The sequence below is a fragment of the Schistocerca gregaria genome, chromosome 3 (genome assembly GCF_023897955.1).
Source record: "Schistocerca gregaria isolate iqSchGreg1 chromosome 3, iqSchGreg1.2, whole genome shotgun sequence".
NCBI classification, from domain to species: domain Eukaryota; kingdom Metazoa; phylum Arthropoda; class Insecta; order Orthoptera; family Acrididae; genus Schistocerca; species Schistocerca gregaria.
Window position 1 is genome coordinate 561,863,633 of NC_064922.1, and position 25,546 is coordinate 561,889,178.

The 25,546-nt window shown below is 43.4% G+C and overlaps 1 protein-coding gene across 1 annotated transcript in view; it reads right to left on the bottom strand.

The window, feature by feature from the left end:
• The window catches only part of LOC126355462 (protein enabled homolog), a 501,028-nt gene that overhangs the window by 153,301 nt on the left and 322,181 nt on the right, over positions 1-25,546 (bottom strand). The window contains exon 2 of the mRNA XM_050005778.1: positions 23,343-23,374. Coding sequence (XP_049861735.1) covers positions 23,343-23,374 — 32 coding nt within the window. The remainder of the gene's footprint in view (positions 1-23,342; positions 23,375-25,546) is intronic.

Below are 25,546 nucleotides of genomic sequence, written 5' to 3' on the forward strand. Positions count from 1 at the left end.
CAAAGTACAGGTATATCTATTTAAAAAAGCTGATAAAAATGCTCTTTACGCCTTTTTAAGAGACAGACTTCACTCCTTCCGATCTGATCACGTAAGCATAGAAAAGATGTGGATTTCAAAGAATAGTATCAACAGCAATTGAGAGATATATACCACATAAATTAATAAGTAATGATACTGATCCACAATGGTATACAAAACGGGTCAGATCGTTGCTGCAGAAGCAACGAAAAAAGCATACCAAATTTAAAATAACGCAAAATCCCCAAGATTGGCGAAGTTTTACAGAAGTTCGAAATATAGCGCGTACTGCAATGCGAGATGCTTTTAATAATTTACACAACGAAATTCTGTCTCGAAATCTGGCAGAAAACCCAAAGAGATTCTGGTCATACATAAAGCACACCAGTGGCAAGACGCAGTCAATACCGTAACTGCACGATAACAACGGTGAACTCACTGATGACAGTGCCACTAAAGAAGACGAAGTAAATATTTCTGAATTCCAATCAAGAACAACTGCCAATTTGAGAAACATAGAAGTAGATATCCTCGGTGTAACAAAGAAGCTTAAATCACTTAATAAAGGCAAGGCCTCAGGTCCAGATTGTTTACCAGTCAGGTACCACTCAGAGTATGCTGATAAAATAGCTCCAAATTTAGCAATTACATACAACCACTCGCTCACAGAAAGACCCGTACCTAAAGACTGGAAAATTGCTCAAGTCACACCAATACCCAAAATGGGAAGTTGGAGTAATCCGCTGAATTACAGGCCTATATCACTAACGTCGATTTGCAGTAGGGTTTTGGAACATATACTGTATTCCGTCGTTCCCCAAGGAAGTGTTATAGGTCCTCTATTGTTCCTGATTTATATTAACGACTTAGGAGACAATCTGAGTAGCCGTCTTAAATTGTTTGCAGATGAAGCTGTCATTTATCGTCTTGTAAAGTCATCAGATGATCAAAACTACTTGCAAAATGATTTAGATATCTGTATGGCGCGACAAGTGGCAATTAACCCTGAATAAAGAAAAGTATGAAGTTATTCACATGAGTACTAAAAGAAATCAGCTAAATTTCGATTACGCGGTAAGTCACACAAATCTGTAAATTCAGCTAGGGATTACAATTACAAATAACCTAAATTGGAACGATCACATAGATAAAATTGTGGACAGAGCAAACCAAAGACTACAATTCATTTGCAGAACACTTGGAAGGTGCAACAGGTCTACTAAAGAGACTGCTTACACCACGCTTGTCCGCCCTATTCTGGAGTAATGCTGTGCGGTGTGGGATCCGCATCAGATGGGACTGACGGATGACATCGAAAAAGTACAAAGAAGGGCAGCTAGTTTTGTATTATCGCGAAATAGGAGAGATAGTGTCACAGACATGATACGTGGATTGCAGTGGCAATCATTAAAACAAAGGCGATTTTCGTTGCGACGGGATCTTCTCATGAAATTTCAATCACCAGTTTTCTCCTCTGATTGCGAAAACATTCTTTTACCACCCACCTACATAGGGAGAAATGATCATCACGATAAAATAAGAGAAATCAGGGCTCCCGCAGAAAAATTAAGTGCTCGTTTTTCCTGCGTGCCGTTCGAGAGTGGAACGGTAGAGAGACAGTTTGAAGGTGGTTCATTGAACCCTCTGCCAGGAATTGTATTGTGAATAGCAGAGTAATCACGTAGATGTGGATGTAGGATGATGGTTGAATTCCGCGTCCAGCCATCCAGATTTAGGTTTTCCGTGATTTCCCCAAATCGTTGAGGGCAAATGCCGGGATGTTTTCTTTGAAAGGGCAAGGCTGATTTTCTTCCCCATCCTTGACACAGTCCGAGCTTGTGCTCCGTCTGTAACGACCTCGACGTCGAGGAGACGTGAAACCCAATCTTCCTTCCTTCCTTCAACCGCATCCGTTGGCAGCGCTGCTCACTCGTCAGCTGCTCTGTTGACATCCGCTCTTTCAAACGATGCACCGTGTTCATAATGACATGCGCTTGGATCGCTCAAGATGTGCACAGTCTTGGTTTGGACAGCCTGTACAGTTCAGAAGACAGCATTATTTTTCCCTAGTATTACCTCCATTAACATTCTTAAAAGTTAACGTAAAATCCTTGACAGTCTTAAAAATATCCTTCAGTGTATTTTTTTTCCCCCCCTTACAGGCATGGCAACTAAGGGAAGGATTCTAGACGACATTTGAGCTGCAAAATATTAAGCCGTCATCCTCTATTGCGCCCCGGACATTAGTCGTCAGGAGCAAACGAGTTTATCTGTTACGTCCAGATGTCGGATGTTCCAGTTACGACCATATTCGAAAAGTTCATCCCGTTTTTAGTATACAACTGGAGAAGTACGGACGAATTTAAACATCACGGATCGTCGAGACCAAGGATATGACAACAGAGCCAGCATGAAAGGAAAATCCGAAGGAGTGCAGGCTCAAGTTTTGCAGATCAACAATAGGGTAGTGTTTACGCCTTGTGTTACTCACAGCTTGAAATTGGTCCTTGGGGACATGGCTAAATGTAGTAAGGAGTCAATGACATTTTTCGGCATAATACACTCTTTATTTGCTGAATCTACAAAGAGGTGGAATATTCTCATTGAAATCTGTTCTGAACTAACCGTAAAGACACAGAGATGTTAAATGGGAGTCTCGTGCTGAGGGTGTCAAACCTGTCAGATATCAGATGGGGAAAGTTTGTGAAGCACTCGAAGAGCTTGCAGAAACAACAAACGATTCTTCTGTCCGATCTGCAGCAGTGACTTCAGCAAATCATTCCCTCAGCTCTTTCTAATTCGTTTTGACTCTTACCATATGGCACAACATCTTACGTGCCGTCAATGAGGCCAAAAGCTTCTTCAAGCTGAAAAAGTGCAAGTGGAATGACTGACTTCCTCAAAATCTACAACAAGGTAGGGTTCATATCTGCTATGTAAACTGCAAAAGAATTTATGGCAAATTTAGAATGGGACGCAGTGTTTCTGACTCGTCGCCAAAAGAAGCGAGTTATCTGCAAGACGGGGAACTAACTAATGGAGACACATCTGACCTCGTCTCAGAAGTGAAACTGTCACGGTTTGCAACTCTCTCACAGCGAAGATACTGGACACATTTAAGCACTTAGGCCCAGAGAATCGAGCTCTAATATGATCACAGTCTACCGCATTTTGCTGACGACACCTGTCACCGTGGTCTCTGAAGAAAGAAATTTTTCAAACTATCTAAGATCTACCACGGGGCAGAACCACCTTAACGGACTCGCCATTCTTCCAGTCGAGAGAGATGAAGCGCTTCAGCTGAAGAAGCCATGACTCGAAAGTTTGCTTTGCGGAAGGCACGGAAATTCTGCATTTATAAGCTTACGCGTAGTGTCCGGCTGTTAAGGTTTAATTACCCGATTTCCAAATAACGTAGAAGTAATTATCCTCGGAGTAGTGAAATAATTTAAATCACTTAATAAAAGCAAGTCTTCTAGTCCAGACTGTATACCAATTAGGTCCCTTTCGGAGTATGCTAATACATTACCTCCATAATTAAAAATCATATACAACCGTTCGCTCGACGAAAGATCCGTACCCAAAGACAGGAAAGTTGCACAGGTCAAACCAATATTCAAGAAGAGTAGCAGGAGTAACTCACAAAATTACAGGCCCATATCGTTAACGTCGTTATGTAGCAGGATTTTCGAACATGTATTGAGTTCGAACATTATGAATTGCCTAGAAGAAAACTGCCTATTGACACACAGTCAACATGGGTTTAGAAAACATCGTTCCCGTGAAACACAACTGGCTCTTTATTCACCTTAAGTGTTTAGTGGTATTGATAAAAGATTTCAGATCGATTCCGTATTTCTGGATTTCTGGAAGGCTTTTGACACTGTACCACACAAGCGGCTCGTTGTGAAATTGCGTGCTTATGGAATATCGTCTCAGTTATGTGACTGAATTTGTGATTTCTTATCAGAGAGGTGACAGTTCGTAGTAATTGACGGAAAGTCATCGAGTAAAACAGAAGTGATTTCTGGCGTTCCTCCAGGTAGTGTTATAGGCCCTATGCTGTTCCTTATCTGTATAAACGATTTGGGAGACAATCTGAGCAGCTGTCTTCGGTTATTTGCAGATGACGCTGTTGTTTATCGACTAATAAAGTCATAAGAGGCTCAAAACAAATTGCAAAATTACTTAGAAAAGATATCTGAATGGTGCCACAAGTTGACCCTAAATAAGGAAAAGTGTGAGGTCATCCACATGAGTGCTAAAAGGAACTCGTTATACTTCGATCACAAGATAAATCAGTCTAATCTAAAAGCTGTAAATTCAACTAAATACCTATGTATAGCAACTACGAACATCTTAAATTAGAAGAAACACATAGAAAATGCTGCGTTTCATTGGCACGACACTTAGGAAAGGTAACAGACCTACTAAGCAGACTGCCTACACTACGCTTGTCCGTCCTCTTTTAGAATACTGCTGCGCGGTGTGGGATCCTTACCAGGTAGGACTGACGGAGTACATCGAAAACGTTCAAAGAAAGGCAGCATGTTTTCTATTACCGCGAAATATGGGCGAGAGTGTCACAGAAATGATACAGGATTTGGGCTGGAAATTGTTAAAAGAAAGGCGTTTTTCGTTGCGACGGAATCTTCTCACGAAATTCCAATGACCACCTTTCTCCTCCGAATGATATTTTTTTGACACCGACCTACATAGGGAGAAACTAACACCACGACAAAATAAGGGTAATCAGGTCTCGTAAGGAAAGATAGAGATGTTCATTCTTTCCGTGCGCTATACGAGATTGGAAAATAGAGAACTGTGAAAGTTGTTCGATGAACTCTCTGCCACGCAGTTAAGTGTGATTTACAGAGTATCCATGTAGATGTAGATGTAGATTTTACATACTGTACCTTTTCTTACGTACGCCGCGATTTTTGTGCGATTTAAGGTGCGGTTATTGACATTGATACGATTTCTACATGGGTAGAAGTAAAGCGTTTTACGACTTTAGGGTAGCCAAAAACAGTAGCACAGTTTCCGTTTGTTTTGTTTAACTTGCTGTTGGCTAAATAAATACTTTACATACCTGTTGCTATGTTATGTGATTTCACGTGTTTAAAATGAGGTAGTCGATGATTTCATTTATAATTGTTATTAATATTCCCGATAAAGGAAACGAGTTGTTTTAAAGCAAATTTTCCGTTTTTTCCTTTTCAGCCCCACCCCTCCCCATCGCTCCTCGTCTACACATGGCTTCGCTACAGACCATGCATGCCCTATCGACGTGCCTGCATGTCTGCATAGAATGTGGTAATACACGGTCTAGACACATATTAAAGCGACCACCTATCAACACCTTGACTAGCCATTTTATGCAGTGCTGACGTCCACGATGAGAATCAGTGCGGTTGTGGAAGATACAGGCAGGGATGTGGAGCCACGCCGACCCCAGTGCCGTGGCCAGATGCTCAAGGTTTCTTTGTTGATGCTCCATCGTACGTTGCATTGTCCTGATGGTAGATGCCATCGTACCGAGGAAGAAAACTGTATGTATGTAAGGGCATTGCCCCATAAGGGTAGGTGCATACTTGCGCCGAGCCTCTGTACCTTCCAAAACGACGAGATCACCACTTGTCACCACTCAGCGGAGGACGAGTTGTAATACTGGTGTGAAAATTCCAGCCTTCGTCGCCGATGAACAGATTCAGCGTTGGTGCTTGAACCAGGTGCCTCCTGTGGAGGCACATATGGAGCAACGTTTGCTGAATGGTCGTTGAGACACACTGTTTGTAACCCCTTGTAGCCCGTTGGTTCATCGGGGCAGCTAGTTGCTCAGCAATTGCACGTCTCTTAGCCTGCTCACGTCTCCGCTGTCGTCATTCACTACTGTCACCCATGGCCCACGGTGCACCGCAGTCGCCTCGATGCTGGTTTTCGATAGCCCCATTTTGCCGTGGACGGTGTTCTTTAACCATGGTAGCACGCGAACGGTTTACAAACTTAGCCATTTCGGAAATGCTTCCACCCTTGGCCCGAAATTCAATGGTCATGACCGACTGGATGTTAGATAAATCACTCTGTTTCCGCGTTACGACAATGACTGCACTATTCTCCACCTCCTTCCAGTAGGCTTTGTATACTATCTGCTGTTAGTGCTGCCATCTGCTGTCTGTGAGGGTTTATTGCACGTTGACGTTGAACATATTATTGTTATTGAAGCTAGTAATAATTTCATGTGGCTTAATGGCCTGGGCAAGCGTTTTAATCGGATGTCATTAGGTAGACCTGTGTGTCCCTAACCAGTTATCCAAATGCTTAAAGGAGACCTACAGATTAACGTCGCATCACAAGTTCCGCTTTTGGTCAATCTGTACGTCACTGACAGGTGAATACTAGATTAAAAAGCAGCCAGAAAAATATGTGGTTCACCAGGATTCAATCTGACAACCTAGTTTTCAGACGTATGTTTTAAAACTTCACTGGCGTTTGCTGTTGTACTGCTGTTTCTCCGTCATTTTTTGTCATCGATTCTGTGTGGATGTCACATGACAACACTGAAATTTCATCATTGAAAAGTTAGTTTTTTTTTTATTAGGGAGCTTGCCCATACCCCTAACTGACAATTCTGAGCTATGGAGCCGACCTTTGCTAGACCATTAGGTGTGGCACGGAATCTGGTGAAGCCTCGATGCCCTCTGGAGTTGCGGTGGCTGTACCAATAAGTGACAATAACATCGCTTTCACATCGGTAGGGCACTTGACCTCATCATAGCGATGGCGTTTACTGCTGAAACAGCCGATTTTCGATTACATAGGTTTTTTATAACCAGTTTAACCTGACTGTTAAATCCTCTCAAGAACACCGGTTTTTGAAATAAGCCACTTTCGGTTTCTTATTGCTATTACGAGAGTAATCCCAAAAGTAAGGTCTCCTATTTTTTTTTAATGCAGAAATATGTTTGTGTGTCAGTTGGCCACTCTGTTATGAAATGTGCTTCACGCGCTGTGTGTAAACATGCGCACGCCGCGCTGAGGCACTCAGTCTTGGCTTGGCAGGCGTTGAGAAAGAAGCTCCCGTTAGATGTTACCGCCAAGTGCTAATTGTTCGCAGTTAGTCGGTTTTTGAACACAAAGGGCACTGCGCCGATTGAAATTCATCGCCAATTGACGGAAGCGTATGTTGAGTCGTGCATGGATGTCAAAAATGTTCGTAAGTGGTGTAGAGAGTTTTGCAGGTGGTCGGACCGAAATTCACGACTAACAAAGGAGCAGGAGACCGTCAATTTCTGAGGAGACAGTGTTGAAGGTTGAGAAAAGCATGCGTGAAGATCGGCGGATCACCCTGGATGATCTCTGCACTTTGGTCCCTGAGGTTTCCTGAAGCACCGCTCACAGAATTTTAACGAAAACATTGAACTACCGGAAGTGTGAGTAAGATGGGTGCCACGCATGCTGACTAAGGACCACATGCGGCAACTAGTTGATGCTTCCCGCGCATTACTTCATCGCCTTGCAACCGAACATGACAACTTTCTGGACTCAGTTGTCACGGGTGACGAAACTTGGTCATACCACTTTACACCTAAGACCAAGCAACAGTCATGCTAGTGGCGGCATCCTTCTTCACCAAAGTCGCGGAAATTCAAACACAGTCTGCCGGTAAAGTCATGACAACCGTTTTTTGGAATCGCAAAGGGATATTGCTGGGCGACTTTATGCTCACCGGGACCACAATTAACGCTGACAGGTACTGTGAGACTCTGAAAAAACTCAAACGGGCAACTCAGAACCGGAGAAGAGGAATGTTGAGCAAGGGCGCACACATTCTCCATGACAACGCCCGCCCAACATCGCTTGGCAAACCGTTGCTCTCCTGCAACAGTTTCAGTGGAACATAATCACCCACCCACCCTATAGGCCTCCCTTGGCACCCAGTGACTATCACCTGTTCCCTAAGTTGAAAGAACATTTAGCCGAAAAGCGATTCAACTCCGACGACGAGGTGTAAGAAGAGGTTCATAACTTTCTGAACAGCATGGCGGCGATCTGGTATGACATGGGAATACAAAAACTGGCACAGCGGCTACAAAAATGCATCGACAGAAATGGTGATTATGTCGAATATCTTAATGTTCAAGCTGTAAATCGATGTAAACCATTGTAGAAATAAACAGGTCTATGTACTTATAAAAAATAGGAGACCTTACTTTTGGGATTATCCTAGTATTTGGAGTAATAAGCAAACAAATAACGATGGACAAATTGTAAGACTACCTGAGACTCCTCCCCCCCATGAACCATGGACCTTGCCGTTGGTGGGGAGGCTTGCGTGCCTCAGCGATACAGATGGCCGTACCGTAGGTGCAACCACATCGGAGGGGTATCTTTTGAGAGGCCAGACAAACGTGTGGTTCCTGAAGAGGGGCAGCAGCCTTTTCAGTAGTTGCAGGGGCAACAGTCTGGATGATTGACTGATCTGGCCTTGCAACATTAACCAAAACGGCCTTGCTGTGCTGGTACTGCGAACGGCTGAAAGCAAGGGGAAACTACAGCCGTAATTTTTCCCGGGGACATGCAGCTTTACTGTATGATTAAATGATGATGGCATCCTCTTGGGTAAAATATTCCGGAGGTAAAATAGTCCCCCATTCGGATCTCCGGGCGGGGACTACTCAGGAGGATGTCGTTATCAGGAGAAAGAAAACTGGCGTTCTACGGATCGGAGCGTGGAATGTCAGATCCCTTAATCGAGCAGGTAGGTTAGAAAATTTAAAAAGGGAAATGAATAGGTTAAAGTTAGATATAGTGGGAATTAGTGAAGTTCGGTGGCAGGAGGAACAAGACTTCTGGTCAGGTGACTACAGGGTTATAAACACAAAATCAAATAGGGGTAATGCAGGAGTAGGTTTAATAATGAATAGGAAAATAGGAATGCGGGTAAGCTACTACAAACAGCATAGTGAACGCATTATTGTGGCCAAGATAGATACGAAGCCCACACCTACTACAGTAGTACAAGTTTATATGCCAACTAGCTCTGCAGATGATGAAGAAATTGAAGAAATGTACGATGAAATAAAAGAAATTATTCAGATAGTGAAGGGAGACGAAAATTTAATAGTAATGGGTGACTGGAATTCGAGTGTAGGAAAAGGGAGAGAAGGAAACATAGTAGGTGAATATGGATTGGGGCTAAGAAATGAAAGAGGAAGCCGCCTAGTAGAATTTTGCACGGAGCACAACTTAATCATAGCTAACACTTGGTTTAAGAATCATGAAAGAAGGTTGTATACGTGGAAGAACCCTGGAGATACTAAAAGGTATCAGATAGATTATATAATGGTAAGACAGAGATTTAGGAACCAGGTTTTAAGTTGTAAGACATTTCCAGGGGCAGATGTGGACTCTGACCACAATCTATTGGTTATGACCTGTAGATTAAAACTGAAGAAAGTGCAAAAATGTGGGAAATTAAGGAGATGGGACCTGGATAAACTGAAAGAACCAGAGGTTGTACAGAGTTTCAGAGAGAGCATAAGGGAACAATTGACTGGAATAGGGGAAAGAAGTACAGTAGAAGAAGAATGGGTAGCTCTGAGGGATGTAGTAGTGAAGGCAGCAGAGGATAAAGTAGGTACAAAGACGAGGGCTGCTAGAAATCCTTGGGTAACAGAAGAAATATTGAATTTAATTGATGAAAGGAGAAAATATAAAAATGCAGTAAATGAAGCAGGCAAAAAGGAATACAAACGTCTCAAAAATGCGATCGACAGGAAGTGCAAAGTGGCTAAACAGGGATGGCTAGAGGACAAATGTAAGGATGTAGAAGCTTATCTCACTAGGGGTAAGATAGATACTGCCTACAGGAAAATTAAAGAGACCTTTGGAGAGAAGAGAACGACGTGTATGAATATCAAGAGCTCAGATGGCAGCCCAGTTCTAAGCAAAGAAGGGAAGGCAGAAAGGTGGAAGGAGTATATAGAAGGTTTATACAAGGGCGATGTACTTGAGGACAATATTATGGAAATAGAAGAGGATGTAGATGTAGACGAAATGGGAGATACGATACTGCGTGAAGAGTTTGACAGAGCACTGAAAGACCTGAGTCGAAACAAGGCCCCCGGAGTAGACAACATTCCATTAGAACTACTGACGGCCTTGGGACAACCAGTCCTGACAAAACTCTACCAGCTGGTGAGCAAGATGTATGAGACAGGCGAAGTACCCTCAGACTTCAAGAAGAATATAATAATTCCAATCCCAAAGAAAGCAGGTGCTGACAGATGTGAAAATTACCGAACTATCAGTTTAATAAGCCACGGCTGCAAAATACTAACGCGAATTCTTTATAGACGAATGGAAAAACTGGTAGATGCAGACCTCGGGGAGGATCAGTTTGGATTCCGTCGAAATGTTGGAACACGTGAGGCAATACTGACCTTACGACTTATCTTAGAAGAAAGATTAAGAAAAGGCAAACCTACGTTTCTAGCATTTGTAGACTTAGAGAAAGCTTTTGACAATGTTGACTGGAATACTCTTTTTCAAATTCTAAAGGTGGCAGGTGTAAAATACAGGGAGCGAAAAGCTATTTATAATTTGTACAGAAACCAGATGGCAGTAATAAGAGTCGAGGGGCATGAAAGGGAAGCAGTGGTTGGGAAAGGAGTGAGACAGGGTTGTAGCCTCTCCCCGATGTTATTCAATCTGTATATTGAGCAAGCAGTAAAGGAAACAAAAGAAAAATTTGGAGCAGGTATTAAAATTCATGGAGACGAAGTAAAAACTTTGAGGTTCGCCGATGACATTGTAATTCTGTCAGAGACGGCAAAGGACTTGGAAGAGCAGTTGAACGGAATGGACAGTGTCTTGAAAGGAGGATATAAGATGAACATTAACAAAAGCAAAACGAGGATAATGGAATGTAGTCAAATTAAATCGGGTGATGCTGAGGGAATTAGATTAGGAAATGAGACACTTAAAGTAGTAAAGGAGTTTTGCTATTTAGGAAGTAAAATAACTGATGATGGTCGAAGTAGAGAGGATATAAAATGTAGACTGGCAATGGCAAGGAAAGCGTTTCTGAAGAAGAGAAATTTGTTAACATCGAATATAGATTTATGTATCAGGAAGTCGTTTCTGAAAGTATTTGTTTGGAGTGTAGCCATGTATGGAAGTGAAACATGGACGATAACTAGTTTGGACAAGAAGAGAATAGAAGCTTTCGAAATGTGGTGCTACAGAAGAATACTGAAGATAAGGTGGATAGATCACGTAACTAATGAGGAGGTATTGAATAGGATTGGGGAGAAGAGAAGTTTGTGGCACAACTTGACTAGAAGAAGGGATCGGTTGGTAGGACATGTTTTGAGGCATCAAGGGATCACAAATTTAGCATTGGAGGGCAGCGTGGAGGGTAAAAATCGTAGAGGGAGACCGAGAGATGAGTACACTAAGCAGATTCAGAAGGATGTAGGTTGCAGTAGGTACTGGGAGATGAAGCAGCTTGCACAGGATAGAGTAGCATGGAGAGCTGCATCAAACCAGTCTCAGGACTGATGACAACAACAACAACCTGAGACTTTTGTGTTAGACATTTCAAGATACGTAGAATCGGAATATCGAATAAAGTCGATATCGATGCTAATATTATAAATGCGAAAAAATTCTTGTCTGTTACGTTTTCACACCGAAATCGCTGAACCAATATCAAATGGTTCAAATGACTCTGAGCACTATGGGACTTAACATCTAAGGTGATCAGTCACCTAAAACTTAGAACTAATTAAACCGAACTAACCTAAGGACATCACACACATCCATGCCCGAGGCATGATTCGAACCTGCGACCGTAGCGGTCACGCGGTTCCAGACTGAAGCGCCTAGACCCGCACGGCCACAACGGCCGGCCAACCAGTATTACTGAAATTTGGTATGGAGATAGCTTGGACCATGAAGAAGAGCACAGGCTACTTTAGAAAGTGTGTAGTACATGATACTTATCGATTTGTAGCATGTTATTGACTTGACGATAATTATTTACCTTTCAGAAAGCTGTCCACTCTTTGACTTTTGAACTACATCCTATTTGTGACAATTCTTTAGGTCGATATGTTCTACATAATGTGTTTCAAGGTAATTAATAAAGTGCTTGTGGGATCTCTACCGTGTTACATCCACGCTACCGTATTAAATTATTAAATGTGAAAGTAACTCAGTTTGTTACTTATTCACGAGTAAATCACAGCGCCGATTTCTTGAAATGTGGGAAGGAGATAGCTTGAACCACGAGGAACAAGGCAAGTTTAAAAATTATATTATTTCTTTGAGTACAACATTATTAATCTCTTTAATGTATTACACTAGAGCGGTTCGCAGACGACGCTTGCACGAAGGAAGGCGACTACGAGTGTTCACAGATTATTTCGTGACAGAGCGAATCCAACATTTACTTGTGCGCATGGTTTCTCAAATTGTAATAACTGCAACACCATCTGGCAAAACTGGGTGGTTTTTACAGCGAAATACTGAGAAAATACAGTCACAAAATCCAACGGTAAGCACTAAAACCGTATATAAAACTACACTGGTGTCCAAAATTAAAGGAACAAACTGAAATTTTGCATATTGTCACAAAACAGTATACACAGGCGATAGTAAAGTAGAAACAATATAAAGAATACAGAAAGTAAACCCGCGTCCGGCCATCCTGATTTAGGTTTTCCGTGATTTCCCTAAATCGCTCCAAGCAAATGCAGGAATGCTTTCTTTCAAAAGGGCACGGCCGACTTCCTTCCCTGTCCTTCCCTAACCCGATGAGACCGATGACCAGGCTGTCTGGTGTCCTTCGCCAAAAAACAAACAACAACAACAACAGAAAGTGAACACCTGCAACACTCACAACGGTAGACAATAATGTTCTTCGTGCCCTTACAGACAACTAACGGTTATCTCTTTCATCGTAACTGTATCCCGAATACCAGAGCGGTGCCACTGACATCACTTGCGTTGCACACACCGACAAGATCTCTAGCGGCATGACGTACGTGGACCAATCACTGGCAAATATTCATTATAGAAAATCATCAGAGCCACTGCTCCTGTAGGAAAGTAAACAATTCGGTCAACTATTCTGTAGTCTTCCAAAGTAATGGGTCTGCAGCCATGCACTGTTTTGGTTCTTTCCTAGGCTGCTGAAATTCCATCCTACCGGTCAATTTGAGGGTGGTTTTGGGAGATTACCGCATCCATTTGGTCATGTAATGATTCTGGTGCACACTTCAGGTAACCATCTCAAATAATCTAGCTTTCAAAGCATATTTTTCTCCGCTATAGTGCCAGATAATAAAATAGAAAATGTGAAAGTAATGCAATGAATCTATCAACGTGATCAGATGTGAAGTGTTCCGATAGATGTAGAATAAATCATTTTATATGCTTATTCCCTGTTTCGCTACTGCGATGGCAATGAAAATGACAATTTTTGATGATGTTCAACCAGAATTATCTCAATTGTTCTTTTCTTTGCGTTTAGTTTTTGGGCTTTTAATTTTCAGCTTCAGCTTAGTACGTTGGGGAAATGATAACTGTTTTTTTTTTTTTGTCAACAATTTCTAGTTTCATCCCGTAACTGGTTAGATACCTGTATTTATCCATATGAGCATATGATTTCAGATTGTTGAATGAGAATGATAGCAGCCGTGATCACGATAGCATCGAAACAGAAGATAGACAGAAAATGCCGAAATACACTCCTGGAAATGAGAAAAAGAACACATTGACACCGGTGTGTCAGACCCACCATACTTGCTCCGGACACTGCGAGAGGGCTGTACAAGCAATGATCACACGCACGGCACAGCGGACACACCAGGAACCGCGGTGTTGGCCGTCGAATGGCGCTAGCTGCGCAGCATTTGTGCGCCGCCGCCGTCAGTGTCAGCCAGTTTGCCGTGGCATACGGAGCTCCATCGCAGTCTTTAACACTGGTAGCATGCCGCGACAGCGTGGACGTGAACCGTATGTGCAGCTGACGGACTTTGAGCGAGGGCGTATAGTGGGCATGCGGGAAGCCGGGTGGACGTACCGCCGAATTGCTCAACACGTGGGGCGTGAGGTCTCCACAGTACATCGATGTTGTCGCCAGTGGTCGGCGGAAGGTGCACGTGCCCGTCGACCTGGGACCGGACTGCAGCGACACACGGATGCACGCCAAGACCGTAGGATCCTACGCAGTGCCGTAGGGGACCGCACCGCCACTTCCCAGCAAATTAGGGACACTGTTGCTCCTGGGGTATCGGCGAGGATCATTCGCAACCGTCTCCATGAAGCTGGGCTACGGTCCCGCACACCGTTAGGCCGTCTTCCGCTCACGCCCCAACATCGTGCAGCCCGCCTCCAGTGGTGTCGCGACAGGCGTGAATGGAGGGACGAATGGAGACGTGTCGTCTTCAGCGATGTGAGTCGCTTCTGCCTTGGTGCCAATGATGGTCGTATGCGTGTTTGGCGCCGTGCAGGTGAGCGCCACAATCACGACTGCATACGACCGAGGCACACAGGGCCAACACCCGGCATCATGGTGAGGGGAGCGATCTCCTACACTGGCCGTACACCTCTGGTGATCGTCGAGGGGACACTGAATAGTGCACGGTACATCCAAACCGTCATTGAACCCATCGTTCTACCATTCCTAGACCGGCAAGGGAACTTGCTGTTCCAACAGGACAATGCACGTCCGCATGTGTCCTGTGCCACCCAACGTGCTCTAGAAGGTGTAAGTCAACTACCCTGGCCAGCAAGATCTCCGGATCTGTCCCCCATTGAGCATGTTTGGGACTGGATGAAGCGTCGTCTCACGCGGTCTGCACGTCCAGCACGAACGCTGGTCCAACTGAGGAGCCAGGTGGAAATGGCATGGCAAGCCGTTCCACAGGACTACATCCAGCATCTGTACGATCGTCTCTATGGGAGAATAGCACCCTGCATTGCTGCGAAAGGTGGATATACACTGTACTAGTGCCGACATTGTGCATGCTCTGTTGCCTGTGTCTATGTGCCTGTGGTTCTGTCAGTGTGATCATGTGATGTATCTGACCCCAGGAATGAGTCAATAAAGTTTCCCCTTCCTGGGAAGGAGTGTAGAATGTAAGGGAAAAGGAAACGACGCACGACGAAGCAGTTACCCGAATGGGTCGGACATTGGTAGGTGCGATGTACATGTACAGACAAACAAGTGACTACAGTTTCAGAGAAATTGGATGATTTATTCAAGAGAAATAGCTTCAAACTCTGCGAAAGTTAATAATGCATTGGTTCACCTCTGATCCTTATGCCAGCAGTTATTCGGCTGGGCATTTATTAATAGAATTTTTGAATGTCCTCCTGAAGGATATCGTGCCGAATTCTTCCCAATTATCGCGTTATATCGCCAAAATCCCTAGCTGGTTGGAGGGCCTGCCCTTAATGCTCCAAACGTTCTCAACTGGGGAGAGGTCCGGCGACCTCGCTGGCAGGGTAGGGTTTGGCAATCAGGAGGACATGCTCTAGAAACACCAGGAGGACATGCTCTAGAAACACTAGCTGTGTGTGAGCAGGCGTTATCTTGCTGAAATGTAAGCCCAGGATAGCTTGCTATGAAGGGCAACAAAACGGGACGTAGAATATCGTCAACGTACCGCTGTGCTGTAAGGATGCCGCGGATGACAGCCAAAGGAGTCTTGCGATGGAAGGAAATGGCACCCAGACCATCATTCCTGGTTATCGGGCCGTATGGCGGCCGACGTTCAGCTTGGTATCCCACCGCTGTCCGGGGCGTCTCCACACTCGTCTCCAATGGGCTTCAGGGATCAGTTCGAGGTGGGACTCATCACTGAAAACAATTCGACTATAGTGAGCGAGATTCCAGGCCGAAGACGTGGGACGGACAGCAGTGGGAAACCAATCTGATCGTCACCCCCCTCATGCGGCCCGGCAGCCAGTAGTGATGATCTGGGTTGTCATTTCCAACAACGATCGTGTAAAACCGAGCTCGCTCTCTTCCTCCGTGAGAGCTAGCAAGCAGTAGATGCCATGGACCAGGTTTATACCGCGTTCCTTCACTCCCAGAAGGCGTTCAGCACAGTTCTGCACTGCTGTCTTATGAAGAACGGAATATCAGAGCCGCTGTGTGACTGGCCTGAGGCGTGTCTAGTAATTAGAACAAAGCACGTCGTTCTCAACGGAGGCAAATTTTTAGATTTAAAAACAACTTTAATCGTAGGCAGATGGAGTGTTACAGGTCCATTATTTTTCACAATACACATAAATACAATGTCGGAATTCCATGAAGCTTTTCGCAGACGATGTATACAGAGAAGTAGCAACGCTAGAAACTTGTAACGAAATGCAGGAAGACCTGCAGACGATCGCAGGATTGCCAACTGTTCCTCAGAAGAAACATCTGAAACTTACTGCGCATAAATAGGCAGAAAGATCTATTATTATATGAGCGCAGAATAGTCACTGTAAGCAATGACGTCCGTAAAATATCTAGGAATATGATGTAGGTATGGAGCGATTTAAAGCGGAACTACTATCTACATAAAACCAGACGCTGGTAAGGCAGCTGCCAGTCTGAGATTCAGTGGAAGAATCCTGGAACTGTCTGAAAGCTTTCGTTCGAACAATACTTGATTATTGCTCGTTGGTTTTGGATCGTACCAGATAGGATTCATAGAGGAACTAGAGAAGATTCAGTGAAACGCAGCGCGCTTCGCTACAGGTTCTTTTAGTAAGAGCTACAGCGTCACAGAGAAGATCAGCGAACTACAGTGGTAGGCCTTGCAAGAGTAGCGTTCTGCATCACGACGTAGTTTACTGTTAAAGTTTGAAGAGCGTACTTTCTTAGAAGAGTCGAACAATAAATTGCTACCTCCTACGTATATCACCCATTAAGTCCAGGAAGTTGAAATTGGAGGGATTCGATCACTCACTGTCTTTCATTTAGTATGGTGAAGGATGGTGCTTAAAATAGCTCTAAAATAGTTTTATTACTAAAACAATGATCTTACTCTGGAATATTTTACTGTTGTCCTTGTGTTAAGTTCAAATGGCTCTGAGCACTATGGGACTCAACTGCTGTGGTCATCAGTCCCCTAGAACTTAAAACTATTTAAACCTAACTAACCTAAGGACATCACACCCATCCATGCCCGAAGCAGGATTTGAACCTGCGACCGTAGCAGTCGCACGGTTCCGGACTGCGCGCCTAGAACCGCGAGACCACCGCGGCCGGCCGTTAAGTTCTCTTAGTCACTTCTGCCATTCGCAGTGGCGCCTTAGTGTTATATTTTGCAACTGGACAGGCAAACCTGTTCAACGTAACCTGATCCCTGTCGGTAACTCTGCAACTGTGTTGGGCACATCTACCTCGAGCATCCAGTTCGTTTTTTCGCGGCGACCAGCTAGCTTGAAGACGCCGCAGCGATCGGACGCTTTGCCCAACCCAGCAAAGCCCATAGTCAGCGGAGCGCATTGTGTGTCTTGCCAATCTTTAAATGGATGTGGCAAATACTTTATTTTCTGTTTCATCATTTGAGGGGAAACAAGGCTAAGGCAGTGACTACTTTAGCACTATACATACAGAATCCAAGTGTACGAACGCAGAAACCAGTGGCTTCCAAGAAAACAATTGCGTACTCTCTGTGGGAGGCGCTTAAATATCCGTGTTGGCGCTCGCTCAGGACTTTCGTCATGGGCATAAGCTTACGTCATTGCTGGCAAGTGCAGGGACAGTCTACCCACAACTTGCAACCAATTCCGGCTAGCCGGACTTACTGCCTGTGTACTCACGTACACACCTACTCGATATGCCAGTGCCTGTCTAACATCCTAATATCTGCCTGCCAATGTCATCTATGACAGAAGGTAATGGTCAACGCCTAGGCCAGTCACACTAAGGTGATTATGAACGTTATGAGTATAGTTTTGTTTTTAATCTTACTGTGTGCGGAAATCTTACTGTATGACGGACGGATGTTAATTGTTTCAGAAAACAATTTATAAAGCGTAATTACAATGAGCTTAATATTAAGAGGGTGGTACCGACATCAGCCGCAGATGGACTTTGAAATAATTCAGTGTCAGAAGCTGATAATTTGTCCGGACTGAGACTTGAATCCAGATTTCCTATTTTATGCGAGCGGTCACCTCAACCATTTCTGCTACACGAGCATGATTTCCTTCTGACCCAAATTCTCAGCTTGCCGCACACTAGGAGGTAGCGTCCGTACCTCTTGCGGGAATACAGGAAACGCCACGAGCAACTGAGGTAAATCGACAGGGTCGCTACGTCATAAGCTGAGAACCTAGATCGGACAGAAAACGTTCTGAGATAGGCGAAGCCGTTAAGGCGTCCGCTGCGTAAAATGGGAAATAATGCGGTCCGGCATAAATTTTCAACTTCTGTCATTGAATTATTTCAAAGCACAAGACACCACAAATATACAGGGTGAGTTACTAACTATTGCCACCTAGAATAACTCAGAAAGTATGATAGGAGCTGAGAAGTTTGTGGGACAAATGTTGCATGAGACAACGGGGGCCATAATATGACGGTTGTTTTAGTTGCTAGCTGGGTTCTCATCAGAGATATGATGGTCAACTTTTTTTAAAATGGGATGCTATAGTTTGGTACTTATTTTCTGATAGCGGCTATCGAGACGAATCCAATGATGTGTAACAGTAACGTCTTTGAAGGCCAACTAAGGTAATAAAGGTGACATAAACGTCTATTTACAGAATGTGTTCGAAGTGATGACCATTGGTACGAATACAGTGCTGCAATCTTCTAATCATGGATTGAGTGCACTTATCGAGGCACATTCCCTGACAATTCTCTTTCGTACATCGTGCAAATAGTAAATATTCGCCGAATACGGTGTATCCATCTAACGTGCCATTGACATGTAAACACCATTCGACGGTTTTGCAATACGACACTGATAGGAATGGCAAGACTATTATCGTAGAATCAAGCGCATGGAATGATGTACTCTTTCGAGGAACAAGTCGATTTGCTTCTCATTTACGGAGAATGCCAACGAAATTCAGTTAGAGCTAGAGACATATATCTCAACGTACTCACTCTACGCGTCGTACATTTAAATACGTGTATGATAAAATTGAGGACAACTGGATCTTTAACTCATCGGAAACATATCCGGCAAAGGAAAGTTGCTAACGAGGAAACGAAAATAGGTACTCTTGCCACTGTGGTTCGAAATCCTTGTGTTAGTTCTCGTCAAACCGCAAGGATATCTGGCATGAGCCAGTGTAGAGTTGTTCCTATTCTGCATCGCCATAAATATCATCCTTACCCTATCAGACTCCACCAAGAATTAACTGGTACGGATTGTATGCGTCGCATTGAATTCTGGCGATGGGCTCAACTTCAGATTAAGAAGGATGACACATTTATTAATGTGATTTTATTTACTGATGAGGCTCCATTCACGAACCAAGGAAATGTAAATCTTAATGGTAGGAAGTACACCACATTCCTGCAAGAAACATTACGTCTGTTATTGGAAGAACTACCTTTAGGAACAAAGAACAGAATGTGGTACCAACACGATGTGTGTCCGGCATATTTTAAGCTGATAGCTAGAAATGAGTTGCTGAGACAATTCCCAAATCGTTGGACTGGGCACGGAGGAGACGTGTCGTAGCCGGTCCTTTCGCCAGACTTGACGCCTCTGGATTTTCTCTTGTGGGGATTCGTAAAAGACATTGTTTATAAAGACGTTCCAACTACACCTGAAGATATGCGAGAGCGAGTTGTCAGAGCAAGTGCTTCGATAAGTACGATGTGATAAGGAATACCACCCAATCCACGATAAGATGACTGCAGCAATGCATTGATACCAATGGTCATAGACCAGCCGCCGTGGCTGAGCGGCTCTAGGCGCTTTAGTCTGGGATAGAAAAGCAACTGGAATCACTCAACAAAGGAAAGTCCACTGGACCTGACGGGATACCAATTCGATACGCGAAAGAACTTGCCCCCGTTTTAACAGCCGTGTACCGCAAGTCTAGAGGAACAGAAAGTTCCAAATGATTGGAAAAGAGCACAGGTAGTCCCAGTCTTCAAGAAGGATCGTCGAGCAGATGTCCAAAACTATAGACTTATATCTCTGACGTTGATCTATTGTAGAATATTAGAACATGTTTTCTGCTCGCGTATCATGTCGTTTTTGGAAACCCAGAATCTGCTCTGTAACAATCAAAATGGATTCCGGAAACAGCGATCGTGTGAGACCCAACTCGCTTTATTTGTTCATGAGACCCAGAAAATATTAGATACAGGCTCCCAGGTAGATGCTATTTTCCTTTACTTCCGGAAGGCGTTCGATACAGTTCCGCACTGTCGCCTGATAAACAAAGTAAGAGCCTACGGAACATCAGACCAGCTGCGTGGCTGGATTGAAGAGTTTTTAGCAAACAGAACACAGCGTGTTGTTATCAATGGAGAGACGTCTACCAACGTTAAAGTAAACTCTCGAGTGCCACAGGGGAGTGTTATGGGACCATTGTTTTTCACAATATATATAAATGACCTAGTAGATAGTGTCGGATGTTCCATGCGGCTTTTCGCGGATGATGCTGTAGTATACAGAGAAGTTGCAGCATTAGAAAATTGTAGTGAAATGCAGGAAGATCTGCAGCGGATAGGAACTTGGTGCAGGGAGTGGCAACTTATCCTTAACATAGACAAATGTAATGTATTGCGAATACATAGAAGGAAGGAGCCTTTATTGTATGATTATATGATAGCGGAACAAACACTGGTAGCAGTTACTTCTGTAAAATATCTGGGAGTATGCGTACGGAACGATTTGAAGTGGAATGATCATATAAAAATAATTGTCGGTAAAACGGGTACCAGGTTCAGATTCATTGGGAGAGTCCTTAGAAAATGTAGTCCATAAACAAAGGAGGTGGCTTACAAAACAGTCGTTCGACCTATACTTGAGTATTACTCATCAGTGTGGGATCCGTACCAGATCGGGTTGACGGAGGAGATAGAGAAGATCCACAGAAGAGCGGCGCGTTTCGTCACAGGGTTATTTGGTAACCGTAATAGCGTTACGGGGATGTTTAGCAAACTCAAGTGGCAGACTCTGCAAGAGAGGCGCTCTGCATCGCGGTGTAGCTTGCTCGCCAGGTTTCGAGTGGGTGCGTTTCTGGATGATGTATCGAATATATTGCTTCCCCCTACTTATACTTTCCGAGGAGATCACGAATGTAAAATTAGAGATTCGAGCGCGCACGGAGGCTTTCAGACAGTCGTTCTTCCCGCGAACCATACGCGACTGGAGCAGGAAAGGGAGGTAATGACAGTGGCACGTTAAGTGCCCTCCGCCACACGCCGTTGGGTGGTTTGCGGAGTATAAATGTAGATGTAGATGAACCGCGCAACCGCTACAGTCTCTGATTCGAATCCTGCCTCGGGCATGGATGTGTGTGATGTCCTTAGGTTAGTTAGGTTTAAGTAGTTCTAAGTTCCAGGGGACATGACCTCAGATGTTAAGTCGCATAGTGCTCAGAGCCATTTGAACCAATGGTCATCACTTCGAACACATTCTGGGAATGGACGTTCATACCACATTTTTGACCTTAGCTGACCTTAAGAAGTCTTACTGTTACACATCATTGGATTAGTTTCGATATCCGCTATCAGAAAATAAGTACCAAACTATAGTTGACCTTCACATATCTGAAGCGACCCCACCTAGCAACAAAAAACTAACGTCATATTATGGTCCCTGTTGTCCACGGCAACTTTTATCCCACGAACTTTTCAGCTCCTGTCATACTTTCGGAGTTATTCTTGGTGGTAATAGTTAGTAACTCAGCCTGTTTTATAGTTAGAAATGTAATTAATATATAATAGTTTCTGAGGTTGGATAATATATTAAAGTCACACAACTTGAGGTACCTGAGTGTGGTTACATAAACTTTCTTATCTATAGGTAATGAATTGCTCTTTAAACATGACAACCTGGTCCATGAAAAAGCGCCACTTTGCGTGTGTTCCGCCTGTGACGCTAAGGTAACAGCGTTTCACAACAGTTTCTATATTGAGCAGAAGGTGTCAACTAGTTTGGCGGGGAATTTGTCCTCTGTCTTGGGTATTAAAGCTGCGAATGGTAAACGTCTTTTCAGTTTATATGTGGGAAACCATATCGTGCCTAAAAGCTTCGTGGCTTCTTTCCCTCTTAATTTTAGTAACTTGGGCACCAGTGCTTGGACATTTTAGATATAATTTTCTTCTCTTTCTTTAAATAAATAATTTTTACTTCAGCCGATTTTCAGTATTTTAGTTTACTTTAAAAAAAATTATTTTCAGCTTCTTAGAATAAGAAGTGTTAAATTTTTGTTATTGCGCCATCGAAAACCTTAAAAGTGGAAAGCTATGGACCACTTTCCACAAGAGGGTTACGTGCACCATAGTCATTCATGGAGGATATAGCATCACCAAACACCCCATGTCCTGTCCGACATGTAATGCACCGACGTAATACTATGACGGTAACCCGAGTCCGCAGCCGTTAGTTAAATGTGAGATCAAACGTCACCGATATCATTGGCATTATTAAAGAAGCTTTACATCGTCGTGGTTCAGGGATATCAACTGAAATCACCTTCAGATTTGCGTGCCTCCTCAGTCGGTTAGTGTCACCGATGGTAACCACACTGAGACAATCTGTAAGTTCATTGTCAACGTCAGTGCTCCTATAGAAGCAATAAAAGCGTTGACTCTAGGTCAGAAAAGTAGTTCTCCTCGCACAGAAGTTGAATTAGTGTAGTAAATTCCATTTATTTATATTTAATTGAAGTAACTGGATAATTTCACGATTAAAAATTTTTGCGTTCTGTACACCATACGGAAGACTACGCACTTGCCAGTTTAATCATGATCCAGTTGCACCTGTGACTCTGTCTTTCATCGCTTTATTTACTTTCTTTATTTCTTATTGATCCGTTTCTTCCTTCAAAACATTGTTTCTATCTTTTCCGCTTGTACCGTTATTCTGACATCAGCACACTGAATCAACACGACTTCACTGCACACTAATTCGATACGTATTTCCACTGACTCTGTGTGTGTGTAATACACTGCTCCGAAAGTATTGCATCTTCCTCTGCCCAGTCACCTTTGGCTGTGTATTTTAGCGTCCGCTCATTACCATACAACATTTCGTCCTGCATTACAGATAACTGGGAAATAATTCGTAAATACCTTTCCAGAATTTCGAGTAAAATGCTATACTTACTATTGCCCACCATCGCAGTATTTGGATGTGACCTGCAACAAAGAGAAAATAAATCAGTGGCTAATTCATGAGAACCGAGGGGAACGCTTTGCTGGCACCATGCTACAGGAAGCTAGAGCACACTTTTTATCGATACAATATGTTTGCCACAATAAATCGTTTTATTATTTCCTTGCATAACTCTTTTGTTACCTCATTTCTGTGGTTCTCTTTTTCAGAATATTTATTTCCATTTTTGTTTCCAGTTTTATTTCCCTCATCATCGTTTGTTTTAATGTGAGTGTCACATGTGTTAACTAATATCTAGTTTCATTTCCCCGTTTCAACAGGATTCAGTATTTTATCCATCCTCAGCAACTGTTTTTGTGCGTAACGAAGTAATAAACAACCAAATATGTAAAACTTCTGAAGGAGGGCGAAACAGGCAATTCTTTTTCAACTGGTTGCTGATTATCTCGTTTCACAGTATTAATGTAGTGTAGAACTACGAGGACCAGAAACGCTGCCACTTGTCTGTTATCAGTTCTGATATCAATTAGCTCCGAAATGGTAGTTGTGAATTCATTACCCTACCTTGCTCATCTGAGACCCTGATTGGTCAGATTAATTGTTATACAAAATATAATCAGCGCGTGCCATTTATTGATGCAAAAATCACGTCTCCATCACAATTCTCGCAACTTCTTCCAAATATCAGGAAATCTATGTACGGCTATGGACATACTAGCTCAGCGTTTGCTGCTTCACTCCCATTTGTGTAGTAATTACAACAAAAATAATTTCATAACCGTATATTAGGGCTACTGGAAAATTAATATGTCAAAAAGCCGTTCCTTTTTGCATCCATTTCTGACAAAGCTGATTTGTCATGGTGACTGTAAATAGCTTTCTTTGATTTTGTTCACAAATTGCAACACTTGCTAAACTTTTCGCCTTAATTAAGGCCATAGAAGTATCGTCTTTCCCGAATGTATTTCGGACGAAACAGCGATTCTGGCAGCTGGAGTCGGAGTTGTTTGTTAATCCTGCTGTTTATTTCTAACCGAGACGTCAAACACCAGTTTTCGTAGACTTGGCTTCAAAAATGCTTTCATAATAAAATATTTTTATAAAGCTTGTCATCCTGTGTGTTTCCCTATTAGGAGTTTAATTTCTCAAAACAATGAAACTCATTTTTTCAATTTCCAACGGTGATGCCAAATACCAATTTTCATACCTTTAATAATGTTTTCGTAGTTCTTTAATTATTATTTACCTTTAAAATATGGTCCCTCTGTTAATCAGTGTACGATTGCTTTCGGAGTATTTATGAGCACGTAGATTTGGGTGTGTCTACAGATTCTGTGAAACCTGCACAGTAAAATGTGGAGACGTGGCAGAAACAAGCTATCGTGTTTGCCCGTGTCCATGACCACAGCGTAAACAAGATTGCCCAGTTTGACAGCGCATTAACTTGGACTGTCCAAGTTGTCTATTAGAACTGGTGTACCACCCACAGCAATGTAAGAGGGGGTAAGAATAGTAGTTGGAAAAAAATTTCCTCATCGACAGAGACCAGAGAAGATGGTCATACCTGCCAATGACAACGGTTTCGAAACACACAGGAATTGTAATGTAGAACTGTGTAGAAGCTGTATTGGTGCCATCGGCGAATCGATGCCGTCTATTTTAGTTACCGAACCGACACTGCAAAGGAACTGCATACAATAAGCTTTTGGTGACATGTACCCCACAAAAGGTCAGTGCTCACACATGCACATAGCCACTGTCCAGTCACATCAACGTGACCACCGGTAAAAAGCCTGAATAGCACATTTTGCACAGCTACGAGATGCGGAGGAAGAGAGACAGTGAAGTTCTCGGAAGTACCAAAAGTGATGTAGAGCCAAGCCGACTCCAGCGCCGTGTCCAGCTGCACTCGGTTTCTCGTATTAGGATCGATTTCAGTCGAGGTGATCGCATAGATGCACGATTCGGTTTAAATCCGGAGGGTCAGGGGCGTACGGTAAACTCATCCTGCTGCTCTTCGGATCACGCACGTGCATTGCAAGCTGCGTAATAAGTTACATTGTCCTGCTGACAGATGCCATAGTGCCACGGAAAACCATATTGCGTGTTGTGGTGGACATGATCCCCGGGGATAGATGCAGGCTTGTGTTGATCTATTGTGCCTTCCAGAATGACGAGATCACACACAGAATGCC